General features: G+C 37.4%; 1 protein-coding gene across 4 annotated transcripts in view; it reads left to right on the top strand.

Moving 5' to 3' along the window:
* Window positions 1-67: 67 nt before the first annotated feature.
* trip10a (thyroid hormone receptor interactor 10a) overlaps window positions 68-12,554 on the top strand; it is a 30,951-nt gene continuing 18,464 nt past the window's right edge. For 2 of the 4 annotated variants that reach the window (XM_079628106.1, XM_079628105.1), the window contains exons 1-2: window positions 113-375; window positions 10,123-10,238. In XM_079628106.1, coding sequence (XP_079484232.1) covers window positions 352-375; window positions 10,123-10,238 — 140 coding nt within the window. In that variant the 5' untranslated portion in view covers window positions 113-351. Of the gene's footprint in view, window positions 376-10,122; window positions 10,239-12,554 lie in introns of all 4 variants that reach the window. The other 2 variants (XM_079628107.1, XM_079628108.1) reach the window with 2 other exon arrangements.

Below are 12,554 nucleotides of genomic sequence, written 5' to 3'. Positions count from 1 at the left end.
GTTGTATTTATTGATTGTTGACCTGTGGTGTGTAAATAATATAATAAAAATCTTCCCGAAGTTCATGCAATCTGAAAGATGGAAACTGGATCCTGCGGCTCCTTTAAGAATTAGGGATCTGGGAGTGACGCGGCAATGAAATCCAGTTGATCCTTCTCTTGCTTTGCAACGAAAAGTATTTGTGCCGCCACAAAGTAGCTCGCGCTGGATAACCATACCGATTTGTTCAGTGTTGCGCGTGAATGTGGGAAAGATATGAGTCGGTTTCTTTGATCCTATTTTGAACATATGTTACTCTCGTAAGTTGGGATAACTTTTCAGGCTAATAGAGGAGGGAAAGGAGAGCTGAACATGGACTGGGGGACTGAGCTTTGGGTAAGTTCGGAGGATAAACTCTGTTTTCTGTTTCAGAAAATCCGAGTCCGATTCAATAGCACCAATGAACTTCTCGATTAAATACATGGGCGTAAACGTGATTTATGACAATAGTTTTTTTGCAAACTGGAAGAAGATAAATGCACGAAAAGACTATCTGGCAGATTGTGAAACAGATTTATGATCTAATTTTTCGAACTTCACGGTTGTCATCATTTAATTCGATTAATTGCCACGTTTAATGTGAACATCCGCTCTACGACAAAGTTGAGCAGAATCATAGCAGCAGCAGGAACAACAACAACAGTATCGCCGTTAACTTCATATACTCTGAGGCTAATATAGATGTATGTAGGCTATGTATGGATGCATACATACATACATGCATGCATAAATACATACATGCATACATACACAGTACCGGTCAAAAGTTTTGAAACATTACTATTTGTTATGTTTTTGAAAGAAGTCTCTTATGCTCATCAATCCTGCATTTATTTGATTAAAAATACAGAACAAAACATTAATATTGTGATATATTATTAAAATGTAAAATAATGTTTTGCTATTTTAATATACTTTAAAATATAATTTATTAGTGTGATGCAAAACTGAATTTTCATCAGCCATTTCTCCAGTTGTTAACTGTCATATGATCCTTCAGAAATCATTATAATATGCTGATTTAATTCTCAGTTATTATCAATGTTGGAAACAGCTGTGCTGCTTAATATTTTTTGGAACCTGTGATTTACTTTTTTCAGGATTCGTTGATAAATAAAAAGTTCAAAAGAACAGCATTTTTTCAACATTGAAATCTTTTCTAACAAAATTAATCTTTACTATACACATTTTTATCAATTTAACACATCCTTGCTGAATAAAAGTATTAATTTCTTTAAAAAAAATAAAATAATAATACTGACCCCAAACTTAACCCCAAACGGTAGTTATTATTGTTAAAAAGATGTATATTTTAAATAAATGCTGTTTTAACTTTTTATTCATCAACGAATCCTGAAAAAAGTATTCCAGATTATGAAAAATATTAAGCAGTACAACTGTTTCCAACATTGATAATACATCACTGAAGACTAGAGTAACAGCTGATGAAAATTCAGCTTCGCATCACAGAAATAAATTATATTTTAAAGTAGCCTACGTTAAAATAGAAAACCATTATTTTAAATTGTCATTATATTTCACAATATTACTGTTTTTACTGTATTTCTGACCAAATAAATGCAGGCTTGATGAGCATAAGAGACTTCTTTCAAAAACATAAAAAATATTAATGTTTCCAAACTTTTGTCTGGTACTGCATGCATGTATACATGCATTCATACATAAATACATGTATGCATGTATCTATCATCCATTTTTTTTATTTTGGGAGATATTAGTTTGTTCAATATGACATGAGTGAACTATAACCAACAACTTTAACCATAAATGTCACTATTTTGTGTTTAGTGGCCTACTCCGTTTTCTTTACTTAGTCTCAGGCTGTTTTGTAAAGAAGTTTGGCTTCGTTTATCTGCTCAGACAGGCTTAACGGTGTCCTGCTAATGGGAATTGCTAGCTAATAATTCATCATTTCTGTTGCTTGATTTGAATGTTTTCTGTAGTTTTGGAGATTAGTTTAATAAGCAGTCCCTGTCTATCAGTATCATCTGACAACGAGGAGCTCATGAATTGATGGTCATAATTTAGTTCCACCAATTGCGTTTGTTTTTGTTCACAATGATCAGTCTTGTCACCCGAAGCACTTTCACAAAGGTAGAATTAGTTTCGAGAAATAGTCAGTGCTTGTTTCTGATTGCATCATCCTCATCAGCTGTGTTTCATCCTGCCTGTTTTAGTTCTCGCATTGCCATCCCATAATGCCCCATCTGCACAGAGGTTCCCACCTCTTTCGACAAGAGACAGATTTTACACAGACCCTTCCACATGCCTGCAGTGTGCAAATGGAGCGTTGCTCTGAAGTGGGTGGAGATTGTTTGACCTCATTGCTGTTGTTGCTCCCCTTAGGCCTCTGTCCCGCTGTCCCCTTTCCATCTTCTACTGCACCAGCACCAGCCTATTAGTTTTGCCCTAATTTCATAAAAACGCACCACTTCACGTTGCTGTTTATTTTGTGGTCTGCTTCACTAGAAAGTTTCCCTTTTGCGTGCTTTTTGTGGGATGCTACTTGGAACCAGGGAAATTACAGTAGTTTCATCTCTGTAGTAGACAGAAGTGAAAGTTGGTGTTCGTGTGGACTTGTTTCTCAGAGAGAAGCTTGAGGCGGTCCAGGTGGGAAGGGCATGCGTTGGTTCTCATAAGTCTGGCTTTGGTTTACCGTCACTCTTAGCAATGTCTAACCTAATTGGTTTTGGTTGGGTTAGTCATCAAGTGCCATTCCCATGGCTACACTGCATGTGGCATCTGTCCACTCTTCTCGCTGTTAAGCCACTTGCTATTTTTGGCAGCTCAAGATTTCAGATGTGTACCGATGGGAGTGTGGCTGATTTCTGTTGGTTTTTAGCGTTTGTTTGAATTCTTTCTGCATGTCTTGAGAAATGCCGCACAACAGGCTCCTTATTAAGTCAGGAAGGATAGCGGTGTTTCGCCGTGTACTCTCGTCTCGTGGAGGCTGTTGACTGCTACTCTCTGCTCAGGCTGGGAGAATAGCTTTAGTTTGCACTATGGGGAGGAGGAGTTAATGATAGCAGTGAAGTACAAGAGGAGGGGTCAAGAGTGGGCCGAATACAGTGCTACAGATAAGAGGAACCCTGCTGTAAATTGTGCTCTGGACTGTTTTTATAGATTGACTGGATGTTTGCAGAGGGAATCTCTGTTGGTTTAAAGATTGTGATGATAGCAGTTGGTGTGAAGTTTGATTGAAGCCACCGCTGATTCAAATCCAGGGGAGTATTGTATTGTCAATGGCTTAAATTTAGTTTTTCGCAAAGTTTGCTGCTTCAGTTGATTAAATTGTTTCTAAATTGATCAGAGTTATCAGATGCTCTTTAAATAATTGCAAAAAACTACTTAAAAAAAACAACTTTTAGTTTTATCACAAAAAAACCCAAATTTCACTGTTTTTTGGCCCTGGCACAATGACCAGATTATCATCAGCACATGGGAAAGTGTGAACGAGCAATAGTCAGGTGAACTCACTCTATCATTCTGTTTGGATTATAAGAGCAGACTGATGGTTATAAAGGGAAGGAATAAAATGCTTCCAATCAGAGTGTTCTTATGTTAGGAAACAATGGTTTCTTTCAAAGAATGATGTGTACCCATGATCCCATCATCGCTTTGCATGAAAATGGCCTCACATGAAAGAAAATTGCTGCAAAGAATATTGCACTTGAAATAGGGCTGCGCGATTAATCGCAATAAAACCGCACGCGATTTGGCAAAGGCTGCGATTATTTTATGTGCAGCTTTTCAGTGCAGTGCGGCTGACCGGTAGTAAATACTTCTCCATTTGATCGCCAGAGGGCGCTCTCACGCAGACACGATAAATATGCCCCGCCGCAGAAACGATAAATATGCCCCGCCGCAGAAGTACAATAACGCGCATCATTCCAGGAAATCCCTATCGCTGTAGCTGAATAAACAGAAGATTGAAATGCTTTGATTGATTAAACATGACTTATAAATACACGACTGCCTTATTCTGTGTAAGAAGCCACATCATCTCACAAATTATGCTCATCTGTCGTTATGAAGTGAGTTTGGAGAAAATGCATGTTATTAAATGTTGTCTTTTGTTGGACAGGAGGTTCATAAATGCTTCTCATGTTCGGAAAGATGTTTGACACGTGTTGCTTTTTCAAATGCACGTTATAAGAGACTCAAATTCACAGTGGTTTCTGATGGAGCAGCGTTTACAGAGCCGCACATCAATGACGAGCTGCGCATAAAAGATAATCGCAGCCTTTGCGATTTCAAAACTGCGATAAGCCATCTCAATTTAAGTGCGATTATATGGAAATTGCGATTAATCGTGCAACTTGAAAGAACCATTGGCTGAATCTTTAACTCTTTCCATGGCAGTGTTTTAAAAAAAAAAAATTGGCAGCCACCGTCAGCGTTTTTGATAATTTTCACAACAATTTCATGGCCCACAGAATATTTTGTTGTATGAATATCTGAATATGCCTGTAACCCAGTTCAGATGGTATGTGAAGGAGGCAGGAACCAGCGAACATTTCAAGACTTTAATAATAATTAAATAAACAAATACAAAAACGAAAGTAAAGACGGCAGTCCCTCACGGTCGACTGCCGCCACGCATAATAAAACAAAACATTAAATAAAATAGTCCAGGCCTGGTCCTCTCTCGATCTTCACGATCGTCGCTCCACCTTTTATGCCTCCGCTCCTCTGTGAGAGATACGAGACTGGTGCGCCGCGCAGGTGTCGCTCTCGTCAGCAATCACGCCACCGGCCTCGTGCCATTCTCTCGCGGCCCTCGGCCTCGTCCTGCTCGCCACAATGAGCCTCTGCTTTTAAACTAAATGTTCATTTTAGCTTCATGCATTCTTTTTTTATCAACACTTAAGTTTCATAAAAAAAAGCTAAAGTTTTAGCAAAAAGTTGATAAAATCATTTTTTTGTCAAAGACTACATCCAGATCTGATTCAAAACGATGATCAAAACAAAGATGGAATATATCGAGTCCATCAACACCCGCAAAGCTGCACACACTGTGCACAGTCCTATAGCTCGTCCTGGGTCAATATTTCATTTCAGTAACATTAGGCAGTTTTGATTCATATGCTGTTTAATGTTGATGATCATGTTATGCATATGATATCTCTTGTTTCTGCATCGTCCTCGCGTGTGTTTTGATCGGGAGATTCAGTAATCTCTCAGAAGATGCGCTATAGTGCTCCCTACCGATTAACAGTGAAAACATGGAAAGCAGGAAAATTCCATCAATGGCAGAGGAAAAAGTTCAAAACTTCAAGGAGAGATGTTCAACTGCAGTGTAAACGGCTTTAGGACGTCCCAGAGTGTCCAGCAAGCACCGGGACGTCTCCTCCTGAGGATTTCGGGTATGGAATCCTGTCACCACCGGTGCAGAGCAGCAGGTGGGCATGAGTGAGTGCATCTGCACACGCAGTGAGGCCAAGACTTTAGACATCGGCCTGCCGGGCCTGGTGTCAAGAAGAGCAGCAAAGAAGCCACTTCTCACCAAGAAAAACATCAATGACAGACTGAAATTCTGCAGGAAGTACAAGGACTGGACAGCAGGGTTATTTTCTCTGATGAACTTTCTTCCAACTGTTTGGGACATCTGAAAATCAACCAACTGTGCACAGAAGGTGAACGCTACCATGAGTCGTGTGTCGTGCCAACAGTGAAGAATGCTGAGACCTTGTGTGGGGCTGCTTTTTATCCAAGGGAGTGGGATCTTTCAAAATTTTGCCCAAAAACACTGCCAGGAATATAGAAGGGTATCAAAACATCCTGCAAGAGCTACTGCTACGACACAGGTGCAATTTGGTGTGATTAAGCACCATAATTAAAGTGTTAAGCACCGTGTCACAGGGCAAGAGGTATAATGAAGTGGATCAGAGATCATTACATTGAAATTTTAACCTGTGGCCAGTCCTCAAAAGGCGAGTGGACAAGCAGAAGCCCACAAATTGTGATTAACTCCGCGCACTAATAAGGCCAGGATGGACCGCCATCAGTCAGGATTTGGCCCAGAAACTGATTCCCAGCGAGTCGCAGAGGTTATGAAGAAGAACACTGTAAATATTGACTCTTTGCATATGTTGAATGTTTTTGCCAATATTTAAAACTTATGAAGTGCTTATCGTTGTTTTTCTGTATATATAGTAACGTTAAAAAAAATCAATTACAAATACTGAAGCAGCAAACTTTGCGAAACACAACATTTATATCACTGCCAATACTTCTGGCCACGGCTGTACATTTAAAGGTTTAGTAGACCTATCTTCGAAACAAAATTCATTGTTTCTGTCCATGGATCCAAAAATCTTTGTACTTTTTGAAGTAATTTTTTTATTTTTATTACTGTATACTTAGATGTTCAATAGGCAGACAAAAGTAAATATTAAAATATATTTGTTTACCGAATGTCTTATGGATCTGGAAATGACATGAGGGCGAGTAAATGATGATATTCTTTTTTTTTTTTATATTTCAAATATTTGCTGTTGTCTTAAGACGCAAACTTAACAGAAGCTTATCTTGTTGGGACATAAACAACTGCCTCACGAGGCTTTGTTTTGAAGTTGAAAAGCGCTCTATTTTTGCGAGCGAGTGGGTTGTGAGGGGGTAGGGAATTCTTCTCTTGTTCTATATTAATGGACTCCATTTTGAGGAGAGAGGAGGAGGAGGTGGAGTCAGGACATGGCCTGGCTTGTTAGGAATGTCATCCCAAAGGCACCTCCCTCCTTCCCACTTCAAAAACGCATATCTACATCCAGGCTGATGGAGGTAGAGGGGGTGGGGGACGTTTCAAGATATCATCGCTCTCAAGTGGTCAGGCCCGTACTTGAAATGTAACAGAGCGCCCCACCAAATAAGGAACTGAGGAAAAAAGGGAAAAATACAGCCAAACCAAGCAGTTTCAGATGTTTTTTTTCTTGGGAAAATGCTGACAAGTGTTTGACAAATTAGTCCCTAGGTCTGTTTTTGTTTTGCTTCAGGCATGCTGTAGGAAATCGAATGTTATATTCACATTTTTGTTGAGCACAGCTGTGATGCAGCAGGAAGTGGGGAAGACTTCCACTTCCTGTGTTCTGTCTGCTCAGTCAGGATGCGTTTAAAGCCCCGAGGAACCCTCTGCCTCGCACAGATAACGTTAGGGGTCAAGGGTTGCGAACAGGCAGGGAATCTCTGGGATGTCCTCTTTGTGGGCAGGCACATTTATAGTTTGGTTATAGCCTACGTTTAGCCTTGGACTTCTGCCGATTGTAATTTACACTTCAAAATTCATAGTTGTGTTAATTTGCGAAGATTGTCACGATGAACAAAACATGTAAGAATCATACGTTTTTGTTAGTCGCAGACCTTATTTTCTGCAATAAGTCAAAAGCCAATTGGGATTTTGTCGAGGGAACCAGAGTGATCAGAGTGAACCTACAAAAATAGCTCTAGAGATTGTGCAATTTTTGGGCATTAGGTTTCTGCAGAAATGAGGCTGCAAACTGTCTGGTCTTCCTCTTTTCACTTGCATTTTTACTTGCTCTCGCATTAGTTTGATCGACGCAGGCTTTCAGCTGATGTTTGGAATTATAAAACTTATGAAGTGCCTTTCCATCTTCATGATTGCATTCATTTGGACAGGTTCGCCTAAAGCTGCAGCGTATATTTTAATAATTTTACAATTATTTTTAAGGATGCAGCTCATATTAGATGAGATGAGAGACTATGCATGTAATAATAATTTGTACTTTTAAAAATTAATTTCTGCAGGATTTATAATAACTAAGGGAAAACCTTACAAATGATGAGAAACTTCCCCTTATAAATGCATAAAAAGTTCAACCTAAAATCATTGTTGTTTTAAAAAAAAAGGTTCAGTGAGACGTTATGAACCCAAAAGATGTCATTTTTGATTCATCCTTAAAGGGTTGGTTGTTCACCCAAAATTTTTTATTAATAATTTACTCACCCTCAAGCCAAGTGTATAACATTTTCTTCTTTCAGCCGAACACAATCGGAGTTATATTAAAAAAATATCCTGGCTCATCCAAGCTTTATAATGAGAGTGAATGGTAACTGAGATTTTGAAGCACATAAAAGCACATCCATCCATCAAGTAATCCATTTGACTCCAGGGCGCTAATAAAGGCCTTCTGAAGTGAAGCTAAACGCTTTTGTAAGAAAAATATCCATATTCGTAACTTCCAGTAAAGGCCCTCCTCGAAGGCCTTTATTAACCCCCTGGAGCCATATGGATTACTTTTATGATGGATTGATTTTTTGGGCTTCAGAATCTAAGGAACCATTCACTCCCATTATAAAGCTTGGAAGAGCCAGGATATTATTTAATATAACTCCGATTGGGTTTGGCTGAAAGAAGAAAGTCATACACACCTTGGATCGCTTGAGGGTGAGTAAATTCATTTACATTTTTTGGTGAACTAAACCTTAAATATTTCAACATCTCAGGAGTGTTTTTTTTTTTTTTTGGCAGTCAGATTTGAAATAGCCAGGACACGCTAAACAACATCTTCTGAGATGTTTACAGATATGCTTGCTTTGCTTATATCATATAAGATGATGATTGCGTCAGTTAATTTTAGGGAGAAAAAGGTTAATTGTGGATTTTTTTTTTTTACTCAATTTTTATCTTTCACACACTTAAAAGAAAAGGTTTTATTAGAACCTTAAAAGTTGGCTTCATATATAGAACCTTTTATGGGAAACCGTCATGTACAGTAATCATGTGACTGATTTTTACATTTTTAAAATGTATTTTTATAAATTTTTTGAATGAAACCGCTCGCAAACATACTTTTTCACTAGAAAAAAATGAAATAACCCATTAAACATTAAATTATTATGCAATCATATAAGACATTTTTCCTTACATGGAAACCCTTTGGCTTAAAATGAAGTCAAGAAGACCACTATTGAAACAGTGCAGCTTTTAAATCTACATAATGCTAATGTCACAGGATGCTGCGTAGTGTAATGCTAAAGTTCGCCAATGAAACATTGTGTCTCAAAATTATTAATAAAAAAACATGTGTCCTGTTTACCAGTTGACAGGTCATGAACCCAGAGACTCCTCATCCACAGATTCCTGTTTTATTGATTACATACTAAGTGGTACATTTCTTATGTTTGTACATGGTTCTATTGAAAATGGTTCCTCTAATGCACGTTTCTTACAAATATAGTGAACAATACTTATATTTTCAGTTTTAGATTAAAGTATGGCATAGAACTGCATGATTCTGGATGCATTAAGAATCACGATGTTTTGTTGTTTCAAATAACGATCCCATGAACTATATCAAAATAACATCCTTTTTTTTTATTTAACGTTATTTAACAGAGGTTCTGACAAAATATGAATTGCTGCTGTCTATTTAAAATGTTAAATTAAATGAATTTAAATTAATTATTTTTTCAAAATCACTTTGAATGAATGATTCAATGACTCGCTTATAAATACTTGGTTCATCACTGGATGAATCAGTGTTTTTGAACAAATCTTTTGAATCAATACAGTGACAAACCTTTTATAAACAGTCACTTGTCGCCACCTACTGGTGTAACGATGTTAACGATTCAATCGTTATCCGAAGAGCCATGTTCAGCTCTATTCTGATTGCTACCATAGACATCAGTGTTTATATCTGAACTATAAACTTTTGTTTTATCCCATTACTTCTGTGATCATTTGAATATTTTGTGGTTGAAAAGCTGTTTCATACCTATATACATGATCTGATAAACATTGGCGAATCGTTGTCATTTTGGAATGAAATTGTGTGAGTGTTTGAATCGAGGTTGCGATATTTTAACGATTAATCCTGCATCTCTAGTATGATTACTGAGTGATAATAATCAGTATGAAGAAAGTGTTATCCCTTTAATAATATCATAAATTGTAACCATCGTGGGAGATGCAACAGCTACTTGATAAGGAATGATATCAGGCCACCACAATCAAATGATCAGGATCAGTGTCTGACAAATCAAAGTAAGTAAAACATTTTAGAAATTTTTATTTAAGAGCCTGGTCTCGATTTTGTATTACAGGACCAATATGACATCCTTGATAAGCACACACAATCTGGCTTGGACTTGGTGGAGAAATACGTGAAGTTTGTGAAGGAGCGAACAGAGATCGAACAAAATTATGCCAAGCAACTACGGTAAGAGATCTTAATATCTAGGCTATCCTGTTGGGCTGTTTGAGTGTGTACATGTGTATGCATGCTTGTGAATGTTTATCCAGATCTGGGGCTGATTGTGAAATATTCGGGCCCCGTGACTGAACAGGGCAGAACTGAACTTGTTGGCACCGCTGAGCTGTAGCGTTGGCCTCGGCCCAGAGGATAAGCATATCCGCGCCTGCTCCCCTTCTCATTCATGACTATGCCTTGACACTTACTTGATCTCTGCCAGACTGTTCAGAGTTCCACACGCTTACCTCTTTCCTCCCTCCCTCCCTCCCTCCCGCTCTGAGAGAAGAGGGGAAGTGGGAGCAGACGGGCATATGACTGAGGGGATGTGGAGGGATAGAGTGAAAGTGTGGAAAGCTGCTCAGCATTGGCTTCTGTCTCGGCTTCTCGAATGCAAAGGAAGGAAACGAATGCACCCTGGTTTGAATACGATGGCCTTCCTTATTTGACACATTTCATTGCTTTCAGTTTGTAGACCAGCTCTTTGGGATTACACAATTGTGCTTGTTCAATCGAAACTGAAACACGCCACAGTGTTTGATGTACGTCTGAGCTTTTGTCCTTACTGACCGTGACAAATGGCAGGACCAAGGGGCCAATGACTTTAAAGAAAATTAAAAATCCTTTAAAGATTTATATATTTTTTTAATGATTTCAAAAAACATTTTAAAATAAAAGTTAACATTTAAGGACTGTAATGTGGTGTGACCTTAAAGTAAAAGTACATATATCCTAAGTAACAACATTAATTAATAAATAAATCATTGTTTTTGGTGAGTCGCACCACATGACAGTTTACAACCAGAAATAACTTTCCTACATCGTACATCACTTTACTTTGTCTTTTGTACCACATTATTTATTTATTTTTATTTTAAACAATTTGTTTTATTTTTTTCTAAAAAACAGTAATCCAAAAGGTTATGCCTAATTAGTTCATAAGCTTTTCTCTTTAGTGAGGCTTTTTTTAACCCCCCGTGCCCCCCCAAATAAATGTAAAAAAATTAAGTCAGATTTATTTTTGTAGCACTTTTCAAAATATATATTGTTTTAAAGCAGCTTTACAGAAAATGTATGTGTCTACATTACAATTTAGAGTGATCCGTTATATATATTATGTAAGTTATATATTTCAAAAATGTACATATACGAATCACACAGTTAGCTAACATCATGTATACATTTTAGGCAGAAAGAATGAGCAATTATTACAAGTAATGTGTTATTGCATAATTATATAATGATTACAATATATAGAAAACTTAGCATTGGTGCATATTGATTCAGAGTTTAATAAATAAATACCATAGAAGAGGTGTAGTCAAGACATTGTATGTATAAATGCTGTTTTCAGTGCATTTTTGAATAAATTAATAGAGGCAGACAAAAAATTGTGTCATTATGTTTCTGCAAACGTTTTAGCCGTTGTCCCGTCCGCAGTGAAATTTCATTGGTCCAAAATCCTGCTCCAGCAGAAAGGCATTCACACCAAAGATGATAGTTATAATGCTAACGGTAAAGATGTATTTCTTTTTAAAATCATTCTAAATTTAAAAGAATAGCAGACCACACCACAACTATAACAATAATTTTACATAATTTTTTTTCTAGCTGATGAATGTTAAAAACATTGACAAAAACATGGAGCCAATCAAAATCCATCCTGCTGTAAAGAGCATGAGCATTTAAAGCGGCTGACAACTAAAGTGCAGAACATGCTTCTAATAAACAGAACAATATTGTCCACTGTTGTGTGGACGCTAACATAGTTATAGTTAACTGCAATGTTCCCTCTCATTTATTTTTCTTGCTGAGCAAAACTTTTTTCTATCGCCGCGGGACATTTTGGCCACCTAAACAAAAATATTCTTTATACCAGACCTGTACAGCGACCTGTACAGCCAAGGGAACTTTATCACGATCCACGAAACAACTGGCCTTTAGAAATACAAATCTGCCTGCCTCTATGGGAATTTAACACAGTGCATCCTGTATTTTAAGGAAGAACATTTATTTATTTACCATACATTATTCATTCACAAAGAAAATTGGTGTCATTAAAGGTTGGAGTTTCCCTAATTTTTTTAAATTAAGGCATTAAGATCAATTTCCAAAAGATTATTTTTTTATTCCTCTTTTTAGTCAACTTTAGCATGGGTGTGTTCACTTATTCAAGACACTGTACTTATGGAAATTCCCTTTCTGCCTGATTAGTGTTATGGTAAGAAAAATGAGTAAAGAAAATGTCCCTATGACATACCCTCAAATACTCTGATGTCTGTGTCT

Source organism: Phoxinus phoxinus, assembly GCF_949152265.1.
Source record: "Phoxinus phoxinus genome assembly, chromosome: 1".
In the NCBI taxonomy this organism is placed as follows: domain Eukaryota; kingdom Metazoa; phylum Chordata; class Actinopteri; order Cypriniformes; family Leuciscidae; genus Phoxinus; species Phoxinus phoxinus.
This window is presented reverse-complemented; position numbering and strand designations above follow the sequence as displayed.